We start from the raw sequence: 22,715 nt of genomic DNA, 5'->3' as shown, positions 1-22,715 counted from the left end.
ACTGTAGTGTGTGCAAAGAACAGGACGCGTAGCCCTGATGACACCCTGGGGGCCGACACTCAGATGTCACTGACACTTAATTAATTTTAGTTAATGAGAATCGGTCACAAGGTTAAAATAATAACATCAGTCATTTGGCCATCAGCTTTCAAATATCCCAAATCCCCAGAACTTCACTGTTCAAGGTCATATTAATGACAGCAGCACTAGGATCGGGAAAACAGATGTGCTGCTTTTTAAATGAGCTTAACATTCCTTTAAAGTCTCCTGTGACTTCAGTGTCGGCTCTAAGTGTGCAGAAAATCGAAACACGCTTCGCAGGCTGGAATTAATCCTCCCTGTACCTCCTGTTTCAGTTTTTATCATTTTCACCAAGGTTTTGAGATTTGAAAAGAGGCAGTGAGGTTACCGGAGTGTGTGTGTGTGTGTGTGTGTGTGTGTGTGTGTGTGTGTGTGTGTGTGTGTGTGTGTGTGTGTGTGTGTGTGTATCCTGGAAGTGGACAACTTGTTTTGAGGAGTGTAAGAGGTGTGTTGACACATTTCATAGTGTAGCGTTACTGTCTTCCTGCGTCCACTGTTTGACTGTCAACAGGAATGTTTGGCAAACACACGGACTTTCACTGCCAAAGCACAAACACACACGCCGGTTTGTACATATCCTCATTAACATTTCATTGCTGTGCCAAGTTTACTTTTAACCTCTAAAACAAAATCTAGACAAATAATTTCTTTTAAAAACCAAACTCATAATCTAAACGTTATCTGAAAACTGCTGTTCCCAAGCTGACCTGCCGTCAGACTGATAGTTGGAGAGAACCAGGCATATTTTAATAGATTGGTATCAGCTGCAAATAAAGCAGAACAAATGTCGATTTGCAGAACACATGTACTTTGTCCATTGATGCAAATCTGCACTACTTGGCAGCCATGGCGGGCGCCATTACCCACTGATTTATGGCACCAGGAGATCACAATGTGTTTTATGAAACTACTTAAGGTGGAAAATTATGGGAACCACTCTGTGACCTAGTAACATTGCAGATGTTGCAGTTACTATTTCACAGGGTAGAAATATAAAAGCTGCCTTCAACATCACCGGATAACATTGTTATCTGGTGTCAGCACAGGTAGAAAACATAATGATCACTAAACAGAAAAGAGGGAAGGAACATGAGTTTAACGATGAGATGTGTTGGAGAGAAACTGATTTAGTGAAGAAAACAAAGGTGAAAAAATAGAACCCGAGCCTCCATCACAGTTTACAGATGACTTCCTGCTTCAGCTTTGAACCATAGTACTCGCAGTAATTGTGTGCACACATTTCCTGTGCCAAGAGGGAGTATTAGTCACATTTCAGAAATCACTCTTATTCTGGTTTTACCTCCCAAATAAAGTGGAGGTGGTGGTGGAGGTGGTGGTGTTCCCAGCTCTCATTGTTTTCCCCCTGCCCTCGTGAACTTTGTTTGATAAATGTTTCTGAGCTGGTCGACTTGGGTTAATAGAATAAAAGTGGACAGTATAGTCACAAAAATAGCAGGTTTCTCTTGTTTTACAGTGTATTTAGTTATTTTATAATCAGAGTGACAGTTTGTTATCATCACGCTCAGTCATTAGACGACTTGTGTTGAGTAACGTGACTAATTCAGTGAGACTAACTTCAACAGCTCCACTTTGATTTGTAATCCTGCTCTGATGTATACTGTAAGAAAACCTCAGCATCTGTGTGTGTGTGTGTGTGTGTGTGTGTGTGTGTGTGTGTGTGTGTGTGTGTGTGTGTGTGTGTGGGCAGCCAGTGTGACGTCTGCACGGCTGCCTTGACCTAATCTCCTCTGGCAGCAGATCAGACGCTGCTGTGTTGAACCGGACAGCAGAGAACAGGTTGATATAAGCCTCCATTGTACACATATGTAGTCGCAGAAATTCACACACATTCTTGTTGTTCTCAGTTATGAGGACACTTATTGACATAATTCAACCCAAGTGAACCTGAACCTGATTCTAACCTGAGCCCCAAACACTGAGTCTTAACCCTCAAACAGCCTCTTAAAGGCCAAAATGTCCTCACTCCTATGGAAAAAACACAACCTAATCCTCACACTGTAAAGCCATACAAGCACACACACACACACACTCACACATTTGTAATTCCTAATTACTAATAAACCTCTTGAACCTCTTTCCAGCTGTGAACTGTGACCTCAAACCTTCCCTTACAGTACATGCCTGGAGAACTGGACTAAAAAAAAACTAAAAGCTGCACTAAGAATCTGTTTATGCTGAACAACGTACCTAAAAGTCTTTTTTTAAAGAGCCATTAGTATTCTTGTCACGTCAGACACACTGTCACACTCTGAGTTACTGGCAGACACTGATATATTCAGGGTGTCTGAAGCACGAGTGATAACTGTCCTGCAGGACAAATCTGTGTGAGCCTGTGCACTGACCACATTCTGCAGGTGAGTGTAACAGGTGGATAACATGCACTAGTTGAGTGCTGGACTTCTGAGGAGCCTGTCAGCTACTAGTAGTTGTCACAACAGCGCAAAGAAGCTTCAAACACACACGCTGATTACATTCTTGTGTATTAAGACAGCTCTCAAAAATGTGGTCTGTGCTACACGCCAGGAAACCATGTCGCTCGGTGTTGGTCTTAGGCACAGGCAGCCTGCCCTCCACACACACTGAGAGCAGTGTTTAAGATGTGATAAGGATAAGGTTGATAGACGCTGGTTTTGCATTGGCATGTGTCTCTGCTGTCTTATCTAATGAGAAAGAGAGGCGGCTCTGTGGTGCTCAGATGTAACAACAAAGTCAAGCTGTGTGAAGCTTATTTACATTTACATGTAGTCACCTGGCAGACGCAGGGCAGGGTAGGCGTAAGGAGGTCTCGCCTATGGACCCCTACTGGAGGTGGAGGTAGGTCACAGCTGGGATTCAAACCCCAGTCTTTTGCATGGAGGGCAGCGGTCTTACAGTACCACAACACTATCCAGCTGTTTATGAAATGTCTGTGAAGAAAATATTCACTATCTGAAAGGTGCTGTAGTTAAAATCAAACTCAAGTTTTGATGATGGTGTGTTTCCATCAGTTTTTCCTCTTCACTGTGTGTTTGTTGTCCATTATTTCTAAAACTGGAAATACAAGTCAAAGAAACTTGCTGTGAGTGTGTTTAAATGTTATTTTTAATAAAAGCAGGACAGCAGGAGGTGGACATGAACCTCCAACATATTTCTGTGCTGCAGCGGTGATAACAGATTACAGCCATGTTGTGACACAGTTGTAGTTCAGCTTATCAACAGGGGTGTTTCCCCCAACAAAGAGTTTTGACAAGGTCATCATAGAAATAACCACTTTGTCACTGTGTGTGTGTGTGTGTGTGTGTGTGTGTGTGTGTTTCCTTGCATGTGCACTGGGTCAGCCCAGTTCAAAGTCACTGTTCCACACCATTGACTTTCACATCATTTCTTCCCATAAGGCTTTACTCTGTTTTGCTGTGTGGTGATAGACACTAATGACTCTTCTGTTTCTCAGAAGTCAACACTTGCATTTTTCTTTGGAAACAGACAATACCCTGCTTCAGTCATCAAACCCACATTTAGCAGCTGTTGAAATTATCTTATTTTGATCATCTTTTTTCTAGAGCTAACATCAAGTCACAAGGACATTTTATTTCTTTAAATAGACATGCTTTCCAAAGAATGAACCCTTTCTGTGTTGGACACTGTATCAACTATTCTTTTATTATTCAACTGTAATGAATATATGACAGTGCTCTCTACCTGCTCACCCTCCACCGGTGCCACGTTTACTTCAGGCTATAAAAATATTACACAGAACAACAACTGGCCAGGTGCCATGAATATTGGATGTGGATATTCATGGTTAGTCCCAGACTTCTAAGTCTATAATTTACTGTATACTGTGCTTAGGATGGTGAAATCTCTGGTGGGTGCTGGCAGTGCTGTGCTGATGCAGGTTTTTTTTTCTGTGATACGCTGCACCTCAGTCAGCTCTGCTGATATGTCCCAACGGTTTTTCTTGAAATCTGTCTGTTGAAGAGCAGCGAAAAGAAGCAGAAATATCCATAAACTGTGGAGAAAGGCAGTTCTCAGTGCTTAGGAGCATATTCAAGTAAAGTGATTAAAAGCATACTGAAGTGGACTCAAATCAACACAGTGTAAAAATATCAAGTCGATCTCATGAAGAGTGAAACAGAAACTAAACTCCAGTCTAAGCTACTATGTGTTTATATTCAGGTGATGTTTATATGAACACCCACAGTACATCATATCATATGTCCTGTACTCTTTGGTTGTACTCTGTATTAATGGTATTTGTCCAGCATGTCCCCTGTTATCACACCACATGTCCAGAGTCACCCAGATAAACTCCTGCTTCACCGTACTCTGTTAAAGGTCGTCCTCTCTGCTCCTCTCTGTGTCTGTCCATCTACTTTGTGTTTTGTATTTTCTTTCACTCATTTTCAGCAGAATTCAATTTATTAGATATAGAAGAGGAAGCACTCCAGACAGCTTTGAGTGTGACCGTGCACTTTAGAAAACTGCAGACCTGAATCCTATGACAAGACACAGTAGTAACTGCATAAAGGTGATTGCAAACTGGGTGTAAAGTACCACGAATAAAGATGGGAAATGAGCATAAAGGTTTATGGTCGTATCTGTCACTGCATTGCTGACTCTAAGGAAATCACTGTGTGATGAGCATCGCTCATACAGTGGGTGTAACCCAAATTCACACAGTGCAACCAAACACTGAAGAATCTGTCGTGTAAGTCGTAGTCTCCAGTGATATAAAAGAGCATTTCCATTGTTGAAATGGTCTCTTGGAATAATTCATCTTTATTGAAGAGATGGATTTTCATACAAAAGATAGTAAAAAAAAAGGTTGCATGGCTAAGATGTTTAATGCTAAAGTTTCTGTTTATTCTTTTTATTCCCTTTTGTTTACTACTGTGAGATATGTGGAAGTTCAGTTTTATCTGATTTGCTAATGTTTAAAAATGTTAAATAATAATTGTATTAAAGTTTGGACCTAATGTAATGAACATAAATCCAAATTCAGTTTTGTTAGACATGTAAATATAAAGCATGTTAACTGAAGTCTCTCTCTGTGTCTCTCTCTCTCTCGTTCTCTTTCTTTTCTAGATATTGAGGACATCAGAGTAAAATGGACGGCCTGTCAGTTCCAGAGTGCTGAAGCTCTGTAAAGTCATTCCTTTGTTGAAGTGCCAATGTCCCTGAGGAGTTTTGTGTGTCATCAGAACCTTGAGACACACTGACATACACATCCACACACACACACACACACACACACGCTGATATTCAGCCTCTCCATCTCATGGCAGACCTCTAATCTTTAAAAGATTGATGAGGTGCTGTTCAGGCGCAGGAGACCTGGCACGGCATCGATAAGGCAGCTTTCATTTCCCCCACTCCATCCTTTCTTCTCCTCTTTTTCTCCATACTGAGGGACACAGGGGCTGACTTTGACGTGTGCAAAAGAATTATGGCACGCCAAGGCCCCCGGGCGGGAAGGACAGCGTTCTAAGAACCAGGAACAATGAAATGCCCTGCACATGACAGCTCTGTTTTCTTCTGTTGCTCCACGTTGGACAGCCGTGTGGCAATCGGCATGTCACCATCAAACAACTGGAGCTGGCATAAAGTGAGACTACAGGAAGACACACAGAGCTGGGTGTAGCTGGACACACACACATGCACGCACACATACAAATCCACTCTCAGAGTGCTCCACACAGGACAATGTGTAACATCACATTCTGTGAGGTGGACAGTAAGGTGGACCAGTTCTTCCAGCCCACACTCTACATCATAGTCATCATTCTGGGGCTGCCTACCAACTGCATGGCTCTGTGGGCTGCCTACATGCAGGTAAGGACACACACTCACACACATATATACACATTCTTTCCAGGGACTGACTCTTATCACAATCATCTTGAACCGTCAGTGACTATGAATTCTTTAACTGAGCTAAGCAAGAATAATTTCCACTTTTGTCTTGCGTGCCTCCATTTTGATCGAGGTGGGTCACACATTATATTCCTCAGCGCTGCCTGCTACATCCTGACCATGCATAGGGGCGACAGACCACTGGGGACATTTTCCCATACAGCATCAAACATTTCCCGTTGTTCCCACAGAAAACAGTTTGCTTTGGCAGCAGCAGGAAGAACTCTTATTAACATTCATTCAAGCGAGTTCACTAACTCGTATTTTTTCAAGCATAAACGTCATTAACGTGATTTCAACATCAGATTATTGTTTGGCTTCTTTCTCAGCATCAAGGTCACCTTTTAAACCTTTCTACATTCAACGTTTGTTCTGACAGAGGAACATTGTGTAGGTGCGCTGTGTTGTGGTTATTGTAGTTACCAAACAGCTGTCTGTGCTCGGTCGCATTAACAGTGATGAGCAATGAGCTTTGTTAACGTCAATGCCTGAACTGAATCCAAAATATGAATGTACTGTACGTACTTGACGTGGTGTTTATTTACCAGGGCAGTTCTGCCTAAATATTAACATTGTACTGTAATATCAATACTGCATGGCAAACAGAGCTGTGTTTATACAGACAAACCAAATTAGAAAATCTTCATGGAAGCCATACAGTGGACATGTTGAACTGCAGCCTCCAGAATATCGACCCATCTCTGGCTCTTATTTCCGAACTCTCGTTGTGGTCATATGTACGGTGTATAACCAAAAGCGCTTATTGGCTTTTGAGAATGTTTGACTGCGGGAGACACTAAAAAACAGCAGCCTAAACAAGGTTCTCCACACGTTATTCAACGTCCATCCTGTGTCCTATCCTGCGTTCCTTTCTTTTCCTCATTACATTGATCCTCTTCTCTCTTTTCCCTCCTCTCTCTTCTCTTTCTCCCCATACTTCATCACCTCCTTCAGGTACGCCAACGCAATGAGCTCGGCATCTACCTGATGAACCTGTCCGTGGCTGACCTCCTCTATATCACCACTCTTCCTCTGTGGATCGACTACTTTCTGCAGCATGATGACTGGATCCACGGTCAGGAGAGCTGCAAGCTGTTCGGCTTTATCTTCTACACCAATATCTACGTCAGCATTGCCTTTCTGTGCTGTATATCACTGGACAGATACCTAGCTGTGGCATTCCCTCTGCGCTTTGCCAAGGTTCGACGAATCAAAACAGGTATGCAGGGTTGAGGATCGGCTGATGACTAAACGATTAGATCAATGAAACTAAAGCAGAACATTTATTTATTTATAGAAAACAAAAGCTAGTGACTTTCTGATCACAGCCCGTATTTACAAATCTCACACATGGTGGACTGTATCGCATCCTGTTTTTGATGAACATATTGCATTTGATGATTAATTTCCCAAACTGCGCCACTGCCAAGGCTTAAGGGGATGTGCATCTTCAAATCTGCCAAATTTGACATAACAGGAAACTCAGTTTGTGTAGTGATAAGATCACTTCCCTGTAAAAAGACATTTTTATAAATAACTGCTTAAATGAGGATGTTTGCTGGAGTCATTATCTTTAATAAAATATAACTTTACATGCCTTCAGCAAGTTTGTGAACAAGACCTTAGAGTAGCTTTTCTTAAAACACAAAATGATGAAAGACTTTTTACCAAAGACCAGTTACTCATATGGACTTCATACTTCATAAAGTACTGTGTCTGCTGAATAACAGGTGCTATGTACTGTAGGCCTACTGCTGGTAAAATGAATGGTTACCTATATTGGTTGATGGAAGTGTTTTTTATTGACTATATTACTGTTACTGTAATTCCAAGAGAAAGTCTAATATTTCCCTTCTCATCCCCTGAATGTCCTGTAGCTGTTCTGGTCAGCTCCATGGTGTGGATAATTGAGATCGTAGCCAACTCTGCTCCTCTCTTCCACGATGAACTCTTCCAGGATCGGTTCAACCACACCTTCTGCTTTGAAAAGTATCCCATGCAGGACTGGGTGGCAGGGATGAACCTCTACCGGACATTTTTGGGCTTCCTCGCTCCATGGACAGCTATGCTGGTCGCCTACCGTGGGATCCTGGTGGCAGTGCGCTGCAACGTCTCAACAGAGCGTCAGGAAAAGGCCAAAATTCAGCGCTTGGCGTTGAGTTTGATCTTGATCGTTTTGCTCTGCTTTGGACCGTACCATATCCTCCTCCTGGTGCGGAGTGTGATGTTTCTAAAGAAACCGTGTGACTGTGGCTCAGAGGAGAACTTGTTTGCAGCATACCATGTATCGTTGGCACTGACCAGCCTCAACTGTGTCGCCGACCCCATTTTGTACTGTTTTGTTAACGAGGGAGCTCGAAACGATGTCGGTCGAGCTCTCTCAGCTTTAATATCTGCGGTGTGCAAAAAGGGCTCCTCTTCCTCCCCATCACATGCTGACATACTCAACACTGGTTCTGTGACTGTCGAAACACCACTTTCCACTAAGAAGCAGCCTTGTGTGTATGTTGATGGAGGCAAAACGAACAGCTACAAGACAGAACTAGTGGCTCTGAAGGAGGAGTGTCTACAGATGACCATCCTGAGCGTTAGGAAGTGACTTACGTGGATTATACAGTAACAGCTGAGTGGAAGAAGGAAGCTGATTTCATCTGGCCTGACAGGCTGAAATCAGATGCTCTCATGTGGCTCTAGATGCCTGAGGCGAAAGCTTTGTCTCGATGGCACTTTAACAAGCCAGAATGGCGAATGAGGAGGTAAAGAGTCTGATGCCACAGGAGCAGGCCCTGTGAAGTTAAAATGCTCACACACAAGAAAACAGAAGAGCAATGGAGAAACTGAAAACTTATCAGAATCAGTCCTGTGATGCTGATTTTGGTTCAGCCTTTGTTACTTCAGGCTGTAGTTTGTCAGCCACTGCACAGCTATACTGCATGCCATTGTTAGCATGTTAACATGCAATATTATCATTGATCCCAAAGTGCAGCTGAGGTGGACAAGGATCATTAAACTTTGAGGTATCCTCAGGCAGTGTTGAACCAGAACTGCTAGTCTGTGACTCACCAAAGTCCTTAGGGTTCAGCCTCAGTGGATCACGAATGTCTGTTTCAGATTTCCTGTTATTCCATCCAGTAGCTGTCAGTCTGGACAACATGTTACACCATAATGACCCTTACAGTCACGTCATTGATGCCTCTGATAAGGATCTTATCAAACACCATTTGATGACTGGGATATTTGGACAATCCTCCCACGTGCCAGGTATCACTCATGCCTAAGAAGTCGTTCTTCAATATTTAAGTGGAATTATTTAAACAACCCTCCCTATAGATGGGAGAGTATTGTTAGTGGTCTTTACTGAGACACCTTTGAGACAGCATGGACACTCTACTGGACAAAGGATTTGAGGGGATTACGGTTTGACACCTAAATGTGCCACTTTAAAGACGAAGGAAAGAAGGGTAATAGAAAAGATTGTAGATTACTGGGCTAAAATATTTGTAATGCTTGTTGGAAATGTTGTTACTGTTTCACTAGTTCTTTAAAGGAAGTAATTAAGCCTTATGAAGTACCTCAGCTTATAAACTGTGATGGCAAGAAGGCTTAAAGGTGTCTTTCTTATTTTTTGTGAGAAATGTTCTTTTTGTATTTTTACCACAGACAGCTCAATAATCTGACAGACACAGAAATCTTAAACCAAAGCCTTGTACTGTATTCAGCACAATTTAAAAGTTAAATGCATTCATTTTAACTGCATTATGGTGAGAGCACTGTGGAGCAGAATACATTATCATAGTCCAGTGCAAAAATTAAACTATGGGGCCCTACATGGTTACACTGGGTATAAAATATGATTTTATTGCTTAAAAATGTAATGACAGCCTTTACTGAAACTGCATTGCTATATTTCCACTTTCATACCCGCAGTTGACCTGATACAGTTTACATTCCCTTTTTAGACAGATGCCTTTTAACTTAAACTGCCCCAAATCTCTTAAATGTTAAACTAAGAACAGGCGTGTCACATTTAAAGACATGGAAGTGTTTGTACATTTCTTCTTGATTCAAGTGACTCAGCTGGCTGCTAACATTTTTTGTCATATTAGGGGAACAAATTAAGAAATATTTCTGTGTAATGCCAAAAATGTGCTGAGGAAATTAAGATTGTTGTTTAAATTTACTGGATATCCACCTCCAGTCAGAGTCCAGCAGGAGCCATGAGGCAGCATTCAAAAGAACAATGGAAAACGGCATATGTTGCTTATTTTATACGAAAACCTGATTGTTCTTGTTGTAAATCTGCCACAGCTGCCATAGTTTCATATACAGTATACTGACAGATTTCTGAAGTCACAATGGAAGTTGGCTGAGCTCAGAAGAAAATGCTGTTGCCCTTTTTTAACCATGATTTGACTAACTTGGACTTTGTTTCACAGTAAATCCAACACAAAGTTTGTTTTTAGAGGCAGCTACTACACATTCTGTGCATAAGAGAAATATAGGTGTCCCTATAAAAGCACAACACGATGCCCTTGAATGTTGAGAAATAAAGAAATGACATCCTGACTTTCCTTGTGCGCAGCAATATGACTCATCTAACTCCAGCCCAGCTCAGCGATTTGTAAAGAAAGATACGTGTCTGTGTTGCTGTTCCACCTGCCAACTAATGTAATGGAAAGAGAGGAAATGCTTTGGAAAAAGTGATCCCAGCAGCAACAGTGATTTATTATGTTGTCTTGGCCTGAAAGTGTTACTGTGCAATGATACTTTTAGCTCATCAGTGTTGTCCTAAACACTGCTCTGTGTAGCATTGCTTTCATTGTGTATCTGCGTGTCAGTCTGAGAGAGGAGGTACCAGGCTTCATAATGTGTATTTGTTGATCGACAGTGTCAGTGAGAAATAAATTATGCATATGAAACTTTGCAAACTTTGTTTTATCATTTACAAGCTGAAAAAAGCAGCGTGGAAGCAGCTGGAAGATGGAGGTAGCTTTTTAAATGGAAATGATTGAAGCTGACGTTTTTTATAATCTTATTGTGTTTCTATTTTATAAAATCATCAGGTGTGCATATATACACATATATAGAGTAGGAAGAAAAAGTATGTGAACCTTTTGAATATTTTCTGCATGAATGTGTCATAAAACATGATTATATATGTTTTAATACTTTTTCTTGCCACTGTGTATATATGATATTTAAAGGATAAAACAAAGGCAAGCTGTAACATTATTACATGTAAATAGAGATTGTGATCCACGTTGAGCTTGATCTATTAATCTTGTGGACAAATAATAAAGCTATAGTTTGTCCGTGCAAGCAGGTTCTTATTCCCCATAGTTATGTTTTTTAACACCACGGCTACATGAGCAGCTGGTGCTGCATCAGGAGTCCCTCAGACACAAAACTCAACAGTAGGTCACCCTTGTTTTAGGTGTTATGCAAACTCTATCAGATGTTGTGAGCGGTCAGTATCAGTGAGGGGTTATTTGGCTGTTTTATAGGTTTATTATAACCTTCATGACCTCTAGTCTTAACAAACGTACTTTATTTTATTCTATTTGTACATAAAATTGATCAGACTGTTCATAACTTTAACAACATGTTTATTATTGTATGCACTATGACATGTTCAGTACACCTTCCGCCATAGGGGCACTATTTCAGGAGAAATAGCCCCTATAGCGGAAGGAGAAGCAACATATACTGTATGGTTGTTTTGGTCAGGGTTCAGTCAAAAGCAGGATGTGAACAATTCTTTTAAGTTGTCTTTTTTTATCTTTCACAGAAATACTTATAATATGTATTTAAGGAGAGCCTGCCTGAGCACGTGTGCCCCTATCAACATATAACAGCACACGAATAGCAGACGTTTTGCTTTGCCCTCAAGTGGGAAGTACACAAACACAATACAAAAGTAAAAGTGCAAGTAGTTGCCTAAAAAGTACTCCATAACAAGCGGAAGTACCACTTGGATATTTTTGGTGTAGAACAAAAACAGCAGCCAGTAAGGGAGCGGATTCTCACCACTTACTGTAGTGACAGGAGGTAATCGCAGTTACACAGCATATTTTTGATGAATGGATTAGATTATTATTAAAACTAAACTAGTAAATTAAGTGGACCAGTTGTCTGTGCAGTGAAGTGAAAGTGACCTCAAAATATAATATAGAATAACTGTACTTCGCCTCTACGAGCTAGAAAGACGTCTGGTTTAGATGTTTTGGATGACACACTGTGAGCCTAGTTTATTTGAAGGTTAAACAAACCTACATAAGAGCGGCGAGAGATCGTAAAACACTAGTTCTAACTAGAAGTCTGAGTTGACAAATCCAGGACAGGTTCATGTGCACAGACACGAAGGTGAAAGCGCTACAAGTACCTTGTTTATTGCTATACTGCCAGTATTATCTTGTAAGAGATCACAGCATTGAGCAGCAGTAAGAAAACGTCTGGGATGCTGCCAACACAAAGTCACCTTCTTCACTCGTCGCTTCGTCCTATACTAGACTCCCAGAGCTGCACAGCTAATGAATGATGTGGAGCGTGCACTGTAGGAGCTCTGCATGTGTGCCTGTACAGCGTGTGTCTATCTGCATGCATTTCAGTGAGTGCACCGCGGAGCTTGTGCACTTATCTTTAACAGTGTGTGCTGTGTCCTTTCCATTGTTACCCCGTACATCTCAGGGAACCTTATATTTATGACCTATCCTCATGGGGCTGGACACAATCACGCTGTGTTATACAGGACGGGTCAGTGTGTATGTGTGGGGGTGTGGAAGAAACAACAGCTAGAAAGAAAAGAGAATGCATGTGTATAACATACATGAATGAGCATGTGTATGATATTTCTGTGCTCGTTTGTGTTTTGTGTGTGGAGGAAAGAGCGAGGAAGAGTGTTCACACATGCTTTAATGTTCCTGAGAAGAGGGAAAGGACATAACTCATGCTGTCTCTGAGGGAACATTGTCTTTCGCCCTCTATGCTTCACTGGTTACCTCTGCTATACAGCACGTTAAATATAGAATCTTACCTGAGGCCACACTGTCATTACCAACAGCTCACCTGATTATGAAAGGGATTTTCATCATCTCTGTGGAAGTGATTTATTAGCAGGTTAGGATGTAGAAATGCCTGCGGTACAAAAGATGGTTGTGCTGTAATTTTTTCAGTGTAGTTGAGCAACAGAGGTAAAAGTGGAACATACAGTTCAACTCTGTAAATATAACAGTAACTAAATGATGCACAGGGAGAACATGACATTTCAAAGCATCTGAAGCCAGACACAGCACAGCGAAGAAGTTAGAAATGTCACTCTAAGAGCTCCTGCGTGTAGCATTATTGCTGATATAAGTGGAGCCCATCTTAGAAATTCATGAAGATAGATAAGTGTCTGTCTAAGTGATCCCAGCAGCAACAATCATTTATTGAAGTGTGGTGATGGGAAGACTCGTCATCTCATCACCCTAAACTCCTCTCCGTGCACTGCTTTTGTTGTGCATCTATATGTCAGTCTGAGAGGAGGCACCAGGCTTCACAATGTGTTTCTGTTTATTGACAGTGTCAGTGAGAAATAAATTATGCACACGAAACGTGACAACCTCTGTTTGTGCAAGTTGAAGAAAAGCAGCAGGAGGATGGAGGTGGTTGTTATGGATGGACTTGTCCATCGTATTGTATTTTCATTCTCCTTTTATTACCCTCATGATAATATTCTGAACACAGTAACATCAATAAAATTAACTGATGAGCGCACAAGGTTTAAATCATAACCAAGCCTCCTCCACTCTGTTCTTTTATTTATGTGTGGATGTAGTGCTGGTGTAGTTTTGTCTCTGTGTTTTTTATTGTGGACTCCTCTGTTGGTGTAGTGATGTGATCAGACACTAACGCACCTTGACCTTGGCGATTAGTTAGGATCTCTTTGGAAGTTGTCCTTGGCTCTTTGTCTACCATTCACATTGTCCTTCTATTCCACCGGAGGTCGAATTGCCTCTTGCTGTCACGTCCTGGGAGGTCGGCTACAGTCCCATGGACCTTAAACTTCGTTTGAAATGTCACTAACTATTCAGTTATTTATATTCACTTCTATTTAAACATTTATCTTATTATCACTTTTGTAAGTTTGAGGTTATTTCAGAGAGAATTGTAGATTCTTTTTATTTCTTTTTGCAGAATATACCAACTGTACCAAACCTGTTCAAGTCTGAAACCTTCGTGCTGTGATGAGACAGTGCTGAACACTCCATCCTGCCCCTCCAACACTGCCACTGTCTGTTTGTTCTTTATGAAATTGCACAAGACACTAAACCACACCCATTTTACAATCATTCCATGTTTTATTGGATTCCCCTTCAGACTGTGCACAACAGCACTCTTATCTCTTTGCTTATCTTTCCATTTATAGGTTTGTGTATTTGCATAAAAATGAATCACGCTAACAACAACAGAACGAGTGTGTGTGTGTGTGTGTGTGTGTGTGTGTGTGTGTGTGTGTGTGTGTGTGTGTGTGTGTGTGTGTGTGTGTGTGTGTGTGTGTGTGTGTGTGCCTCACACTAAATAATCTTCACCCTTCAATCAATCCATTATTTCTTTAACATAAACAGATATTTAGTGTTGTGCTGATTCTGCTTGGTGAGCCGTCCTCCTAACTGTGACCGATGTGACCTACAGTCCTTTTTAAGATGCATGTTATAATCTAATTAGTAAGTCATTGAGCTGTATTTCCATCCTGGCAGAGGAAGCAGGTCACCAGCCCCCAAGCAGCTCAGACAAATGTACAACACAGTAAAAATAAACTACTATTACTCCTAGATGCAGAGTAATATTTAAGAACTGTGCAGAAATCGAATAGAAAAGCTCCAGTTTCTGACTGACACACTTTATAATGTTATCACATTTGAAACGACGTCCAGGGTCCATGTGGACTGTGGATCAAGGTCGTTTTAACTATAAAACCTATGTAAACCATGGCCATATAACCATGTAAATCATCAGTGTGTGTAAAAGCAGCAATAATAGTCACAGTTGAAATAGATGTTTAGTTTTGGAAAGTCTGCACTTAGAATGAGCTAATGAATGAATGGAGGCACAGCAGCACGATGGTAATTAAAGCTGTTATTAAAATGGGGAAAACTTTGGATACACAGGTCTGTTAGTAGAACACGGCCTTGAGATAGTTAGAGGAAGGTTCGATGTGGTTATGGTAATAATGAGGATAAGTTTGTTTTGTGTGACTATGGTGAGAGCGACAAGAATACGTGGAGCTGGTTTCTCCCATCTGACTCACGTGAAGACGAGCTGTCTATACACATCAGGATCTTCAACGTCGCCTAGGAGCTTCCGAACAAACTCCACCTTATCTAGTCAAATTGTTATTCATGGTAACTGAATCACACAAAGCCTTTGTGTTAGGGCTGTGGATTCACAGCAAGTGGAGACAGGTCGAAGAGAGAACTGCAAATGACCATCCATAATGAATGTGCTCTGGGAGCTGGTTGTGCTCCTCAACTGTTAAGGTCAAGACATTAGCATGAATGTGGTCATCAACGGGCAAGTGCACTAAATACATTAACATTTGTGTCTTAATTTGGCTGCATCCTTATTTATCATTTAACTACTTAATTTGCCATTTAGGAAACACTAAGCCAGAACAACCTGCAGAGGATATTCTCAGCTATTGGAATTATTATCATTACCCTCTGAAACATTTCTAATTCATGATTCTTCTTTCATTTGTTCATTTCATATTTCCCAAGGTTACTCTAAGCAGGTCTCAGTGTGCAAATGTAGTAGCTAAGGAGTGGCTGAAGTTCAAAAAGGAACTGAAACAGAAAGCAGGAAACAGCTGGCGCCCTCCGATGGTTCACTGACTGCATATCAACAAGGACAGGACCCTTCAACCCTGCACTGACAGATGTTGGCTGATTCCAAGATGGTCAGAAATAGAAACATCATTAATAAACAAATGTGTGCTGTTAATAACTCAAAAATCAAATAATCAAGAATGTTGGCAACAGCTGTTTTTAAGGATGTACAGTGGACATATTGTGAATTATATGCTTCTAATGCTTTCAACATGGCCATAAAGAGCAACTATCACTATTTCAGACAACGAGGCCCAATGTGGTCAACAACCAAACAGTCCTGTATCTGCAGAATAGAGGATTTCTTTTTTTTTTAGTGAATGCTTCAACAGAAAAGTCAATATATTCCTGCTGATTGCAGCTATAAACAGACGTGTGTCCACTTAAAGGTGAAATTGCTTCAGTGATTTACAGTTTTCCCTCCCAGTATTGAGCAGCGAGCCACGAAGCAGCTACACTCCTCCGCCTTCACAGGAGGTGAACGATTATCTGTGTGTGTGTGTGTGTGTGTGTGTGTGTGTGTGTGTGTGTGTGTGTGTGTGTGTGTGTGTTTGAACTTCTATCTTTCTGAGAATCAAGAGTGTGACTTTCTTTGAGAGGACAGTTTTGATGGAGGCTTTGCTTCTTTAAAAGGATGTTTACTTAGATTTAGTTTTAAGTTGTGGTTGGTTAAGGTTTTGGTGAAGCGCGTAACTGGAGCTCTTAAATCTGGATTGATGCCCAACACAAAGGTTAACAGTAGTAGTTAGTAGTAAGGCATCAGTTTTGATTTAAAGCTGAGAGGCAGATTTCATCCACTGTGCTCACGCTGTTTCTTATCCCTGTATCATAATGTGTGTTTATGCTGTTTCATTTCTTCACACACAGTATGATTAAAGCAATAACGGTGAACACGTTGTCTGGAGGTAATTACTGAAAAACAGAGGACTACTGAGAGTCTTTCTTTGACTTTGTTAATGTTGTCCACACGTTAAACAAGCTTTACCTGCATCACAATTATGCAGGTCAACACACACGCAGCCAGCTACAGTTACCTACTGTCCACGTGTTGTTTTTCTGAAGAACGATATGAAGTAAAACTGAAATAATTTCTGAATCAGCACAAACTTTTTTTTTTGTTTTATTTTGCTATTACTATGGAGAAACTGCATTAAAATGTGTAGTTATACTACACAGAAGAAGAAATGGAGCAGAAGGGTTGGGGGATAGAGAATGTACTGGGTCGATAAACCATTAGTTACTCAAGGGGCAAAAATACTGATAAACGTGCTGTGTGCAGTGTGATATAATACCATGTGTGTTTCATTTGTGTGGAAACACATAATATGCTTATGTGTCTGTACATAATGAAATAACAGCTACAAGCGAAAAGAGGTGAAGGGAAATGAAACAAGGACTGTTTCTACTTTAGCTTCGTGGAGTCATAATGTTCTGAAGTCTGACTCACGTCTGGCTTTGATCCTCCGTCATCATCTCCTCCATCACCTCACCTCTGCTTTAACAACGAACCAGAGGGACTGTGAAGTCAAGAAATGCACAATACAGTGTTTCTCACAATGAACTGGGATATTTTCTTGTGATTTTCGGCAGTTTTCACTTATTATAAAGAGAAATTTGTTAAAAACTAAGCAAAAAGTAGTTTTAAGAAACAAACATTTACTGTATTGATACAGAAACATCTCAGCTTTATTATGTAAAAGGTTTAGGTAGATCACAAATAATGAAAAATAATGCACGAGGTGAAGATAAAGATCAGCACAGAGTGGAGCTGATGTGGAAAATTTTAAATATTTAAACATTGATTGTCGACTTTTAACCAATTAGATTTAATTCACATAAGTTGAATTACATATGGAGATTAATTGTCTTTGTAATTATTTATTTGCACTGAAGTAAAAAATAACAGTTCACAGCTCACTGATCTAAAACGGCAGTTAAACTGTTCACAGAACATGACTGATGGGATTTCTGCAAATATCTGTCAGTCACATACCCCACTAACTTAAAGACATGTGAATGTCTTAGACACTCTGTGTGAGGAATGAAACGCCTGCCTCGTTGTAAAACGTGAGGATGAAAATAATTGACTTAAGAATGAAGATATTTTATGTCAGAAACTACAAATTTAAAGAAACTAAATTAAAAACATGAATTAAGAACATTTCCTCTGTAGCTTCATTCAAATGGTTTAACGCACCAATAGCCTGTCAGCATTTACACCACGCCATTAGCTGGAGGGAAACATTAGCTGGTTTCCATCCACATTTTCAATATTTACATTTTAAAAAATGTGGAAACAACAGACATATGAAAATAATTGCATATTGCACATGTGACCGAGGGCAATGGAAAATGGAAACTGTGAATAAATAAGAACAAACGTGAAGTGTGTGCAGCAGATGATGATGATGATGATGATGTGCAGATGGGAGTAAAGTCACAATGTAACTGATTACATTGTTTATGTAAATACATCAATTTGCATGAAACGCGTCGGTGCGTCACAGTGTTTATATTCGGGACGGCTTCCACACCCAAGCACGCTGAAGTTTAATCATCAGAAGTGTGGGAATTCATTAAACCTAATAGACAACTGCATCTCAAACCATTCTGCATGTCTCTGACCTGAAAATGACGAGACAGCAGCGTTCATTAGAGGGAGATTGTGCTTTGGTATCGGTGTATGAGAGTATTTGTGTTCTTCTCTGTTGTGTTTCAAACAAGAACACAATGGAAGATTCCCCACAGGAGCCGTTTGCTAATAGGAACACATTTTAATTGCAATCAGCTCTGGCCTCTTTAGTGTTTGCAGCTTCAAATGATGCATCAAATAATCAATAGACCCCTTGATAAAAAAAAAAATCATTTGTTGCAGCCTGAGAGTAAAGTACTGGATGTGGAAGCAGAAAAACTTCCATCTTCTCAAGATTCTGTTATAATTTGTGTTTCTCTGTTTGAGTCCAGACGTGTGGAAATGTAAAACACACTCTTCATTTTGTTATTTTATTATTTTAATGTGTTGTTATTTTAATGTGGGATGAAGCGTTAGATCAATTATTAAAGAAACTTATTTAAAATCTTTTTTTATTGCAGGCCACCATCTAAATAAACCTGAAGAGTTTCAGTGTTGAAGTTCAACCACTCACGTGCTGCTCACTGATTATTTTAAATCTTTATTTACCAATGAAATGCAGGAACACCTGGAGGACACGCCCACCTGATGACCAGTACAGTAAGTCAAAATGGCGCGCGCTGCTCACCTGTGGAGAGTCTTGTTCACCTGTAGTCTTTTTCCTTTTCCATGGATGCCATTAAGTCCTGCAGCACTGGGGGGTGCCCCTGCAGGTTGTCGCTCAGCTCGTCTCACGCTTCAGTCTGACCGACAGGTAACTGCACACCTGCAGGCCTGGAGATTCAGCAGGGTTCAGGTAGGAGTGAGCTCTCACGGCTCCTCTCTGCTGTTGTGTGTCATTGTGGATGTTTGGCTGCTTGAGATTCACATTGTTTATTGACTTTAAGGATGATTTCAAGTTTATTAAAGTTGTTATATTTAATCAAACTATTTTAATTTAAATAAGAGCTCATATGAAATGATAACACACTTTATTAAATACTTAAACCTCTTTCTCTAAAAGTTTCTCCCGTAGCTCTGATTATCTTTGGTTTTTAAAATGGTAATTTAAAATAAACCTACTTCCTGTTAAGAGATGTGTGAGTCCAGCTGTGACAGTAATGGGTTTGGAATTTTAGTAAAGTGCAAGAAAAGGAGTCGAGGAGGAGAATTTAAGGTGGATTGAGTCTGGGGGACCGTCTGTTTCTATATGTATGCTTGAATGTGAATGCGTTTAAATTAGGGAACTTCTGCATTGACACAGGCCTGAAAACATGATGGTTGATATTTGAGGCAAATGTTTTATCTTCTAGGTAGCGTGATGGACGGATGCTACAGTTCTAGCACTAATATAATGAAGCCTGGCATCTCAGCTTTCATCTTTAAAAATGTTGCCATTGATTTTTCCTTGTGATACAGTTAAGAAATGTAGTGAGGATGGATCGGTTCCTTTAGAACCGCTTATATGGACACTAATGACTGAAGTCTGAGTTGTATTTTCACAGAAGATATCAAGTAGGTGCATGTGTTACTGCAGCTGTGCCTGATTCTTATATTAATATTGAGCGTTAATTGATGAATTATCAACTTTTTGCTGTCGTTGAAAAACTTTTGCAGCCAGTTGAGGATACAGAGCAACATTTAGTGTCACACACATGTTTGCATTAAGTATTAATGACAGGATGTAATTAGCCGTAGCTTTGGATGAAAGACTGTCTGTCTGTCTGTGTCTGGGCCCCTATCAGGTCAGGCCTCTATTGGTTCATGCTGACAGGTATACGCTTCAGCTAGAGGCCTTTAAAGGTCTAAAGCTTCACTCCAAAACATACCTGTGGAAAACCTACCTGACACGTTCCTGTAGAAACCCTCAGCAGCTCTTTCTGCTTTTGGGATTTGACCCTGTGACATTTGCAGCCATGGTTGGAGGGAACCCCCCGGATGTTTTACTTGTGCAGAGCTGCGATCTTTGTTTATGAGCAGAGGGTTCAGCAGGAGCGTTTTCAGACGGGGACCGTGTAGACCAGTAGGCACAGAGGAGACGGTCCAAAGTAAACGGCATCAGCTAGAGAAAACAAATAGGCCGAATGATCGAGAAGAGAGACGAGAAAAAATCTCATCCCGCTCACTGTTTACTAACAGAAAAGCCTATTTCTGTCCGGCCAGGATCTGCTGATCAGTGATTCTGCTTTGGTTTATTTTCTATTCAGAATGATCTAATCTCTAAAGCAATAACCAGACTTCTTTTCTGATATTGTTTGGTCAGTGATTCTTTGCAGTCTCATGTTTCTGGATGTGAAGGTTTTCAGGAATTGAAAGATTTAGCTCAGTACAACATTTTGTCTTGGTTCTTATCCGGAGAAGTCCGTCCCTGTACTTTCTGGCTCTGAACTTATAGAGAGAGTGGAACCGACTGTATAGAAAAAATGGTGCCACAATATATTGATATTTGTGCAAAATTGATGAGAGAGAGTTTATTACAAATAGGAAAAAAAAGTCCAAACATAAAATCACATGTCGGGAATGCAGAATTGAATGGTTGCAGAGCTTCTGAAACATTTTAATGTTTGAAGTTCATGGTGTCTGTGTACTGCAAATGCATTTCATATTGTAATGTACTATATAGAAATTAATATCTAAGGAAATGTAATATTCAGGGTCTTGGGTCTCCCTGCTCATATAGGACAAATATTTCCTTTAGTATTTTTCTGTAAAGAACCAATAAGACAGAAGTTTCTCACGGTACGAAGACTGGACGGACGCTGAACAAACAAACTGGTGCAGTAAAAGAATATCATGGACGTGACCGTCATGTTTACCTTCCCTCCCAAGATGGCCGACAGGCTGTGTCACTGCCCTGCATTTATGTAAGTGCTTTACGGGAGTCATATTACAACGGCCTGATGATTGTAATCTGATTACTCAGTCAGATTACACCTAGAGTTCATTACTAGGGGAGGTTAGTAATAATAAAATGCAATGCAGCATCTTTTAAAAGGGGATTGATGAGGCTGAAAGGAAGAATTATAAACTGAGAGAAAACCCAGAGTTCCTGTAACCGTGTAACTCACTGAGTGCTGTGCTGAAACATGTAATACAAACACAGGAACACACCTGATCATTGTGAAGAAAACCTGCTCAGTCGATGGAGCCCTGCACTGCTGTGCTCAGCTGACCTTTCTGAAACCTGAGCGAGAGCGCCACACAGTGTACACAGAGGGAAATTACCACTTACTGTAAATTCAGCCAGTTTAGGTTGTATTTGTAACAGTGATTGAGACGGTTTAGGAAGTATTAGAAGGACACTTTCACTGTTTTTTGTGTTTGCCTATTGTGTGAATGGACCGTTTTATTATCTTAAAGACTTTTATACATTTATTATCACCGTTTTCATCCACTCGAGGTTTTGTAGCGACAGAATTCATCATAATCCTGTAAACACTGACTTCACAGGCTTCTGTATCTACTCTCCCTCCCAGGTTTGTTCTAGGAAACACATTCAACGTGTTTGTTAGACGTCAGGGATTAATAGTAAAGTATTTGCTATGATAGCCCTCCACTGAAAAACAACTGTACTGTTTTTAGTCCTTTAATTTAATATATAAAAACTCTGATCCATCTTATATTTACAGTAAATGTCCATTCAATCTGCCACACTGAGATAACAGCTGTCTCCTTCTTAACCTGACAACAAGTTTAAAGTTGTATTATTATTCCTATTGATAAAAACAGTCAGTGGGAGGATGCGACTTCTTTAATTGGCTCGATGAGTGATTTTCTGGAGCTACATGAACTTTCAGTTGTACAGTGGAGATTAAAGCATCTTTTGTCGCTAAGTGCAGCCTCCAGCTTCACCGGTTACTCATGATATTCATTTTCATTGGTAACAGCTGAAACGGCCTGTTGCTGGCCGTCATCTCAACCAGTCCATGCAAAGCTCAGCATTGACCTTTGAGAAGCTGCTACCTTGATATTTGGTAAACTGCCATTTGCTGATGCTTATTGAGTCTGAGTTTAGCTTTTTGCCAACATCAGTGTCTGAACTCTGAGTCACTTGTTCCCTAATTATTATTTTCACATTTGCCAGCTCTAATTTTCCTTCATCTCATCAGCACAATGCGGCAGGTAGTGACCTGACTTTTCCTCACTACAGTTTGCTCATCTAACTAGGACGTCTCTACTCATTAGCTGGTCTTCACCTTCCTAACATTATATGAGTGATTTTCTTGATTTACCTGACAAATCAG

At 40.5% G+C, this 22,715-nt stretch overlaps 1 protein-coding gene across 1 annotated transcript in view; it reads left to right on the top strand.

The window, feature by feature from the left end:
• The window catches only part of gpr4 (G protein-coupled receptor 4), a 31,962-nt gene extending 21,040 nt beyond the window's left edge, over positions 1-10,922 (top strand). The window contains exons 2-4 of the mRNA XM_026339262.1: positions 5,167-5,913; positions 6,949-7,213; positions 7,872-10,922. Coding sequence (XP_026195047.1) covers positions 5,737-5,913; positions 6,949-7,213; positions 7,872-8,593 — 1,164 coding nt within the window. The 5' untranslated portion in view covers positions 5,167-5,736 and the 3' untranslated portion in view covers positions 8,594-10,922. The remainder of the gene's footprint in view (positions 1-5,166; positions 5,914-6,948; positions 7,214-7,871) is intronic.
• The last annotated feature ends 11,793 nt before the right edge of the window (positions 10,923-22,715 follow it).

This window comes from Anabas testudineus, chromosome 13, assembly GCF_900324465.2.
Source record: "Anabas testudineus chromosome 13, fAnaTes1.2, whole genome shotgun sequence".
Taxonomy (NCBI): Eukaryota; Metazoa; Chordata; class Actinopteri; order Anabantiformes; family Anabantidae; genus Anabas; species Anabas testudineus.
The sequence above is the reverse complement of the archived record's forward strand: the minus strand, read 5'-3'. Positions and strand labels throughout refer to the sequence as shown.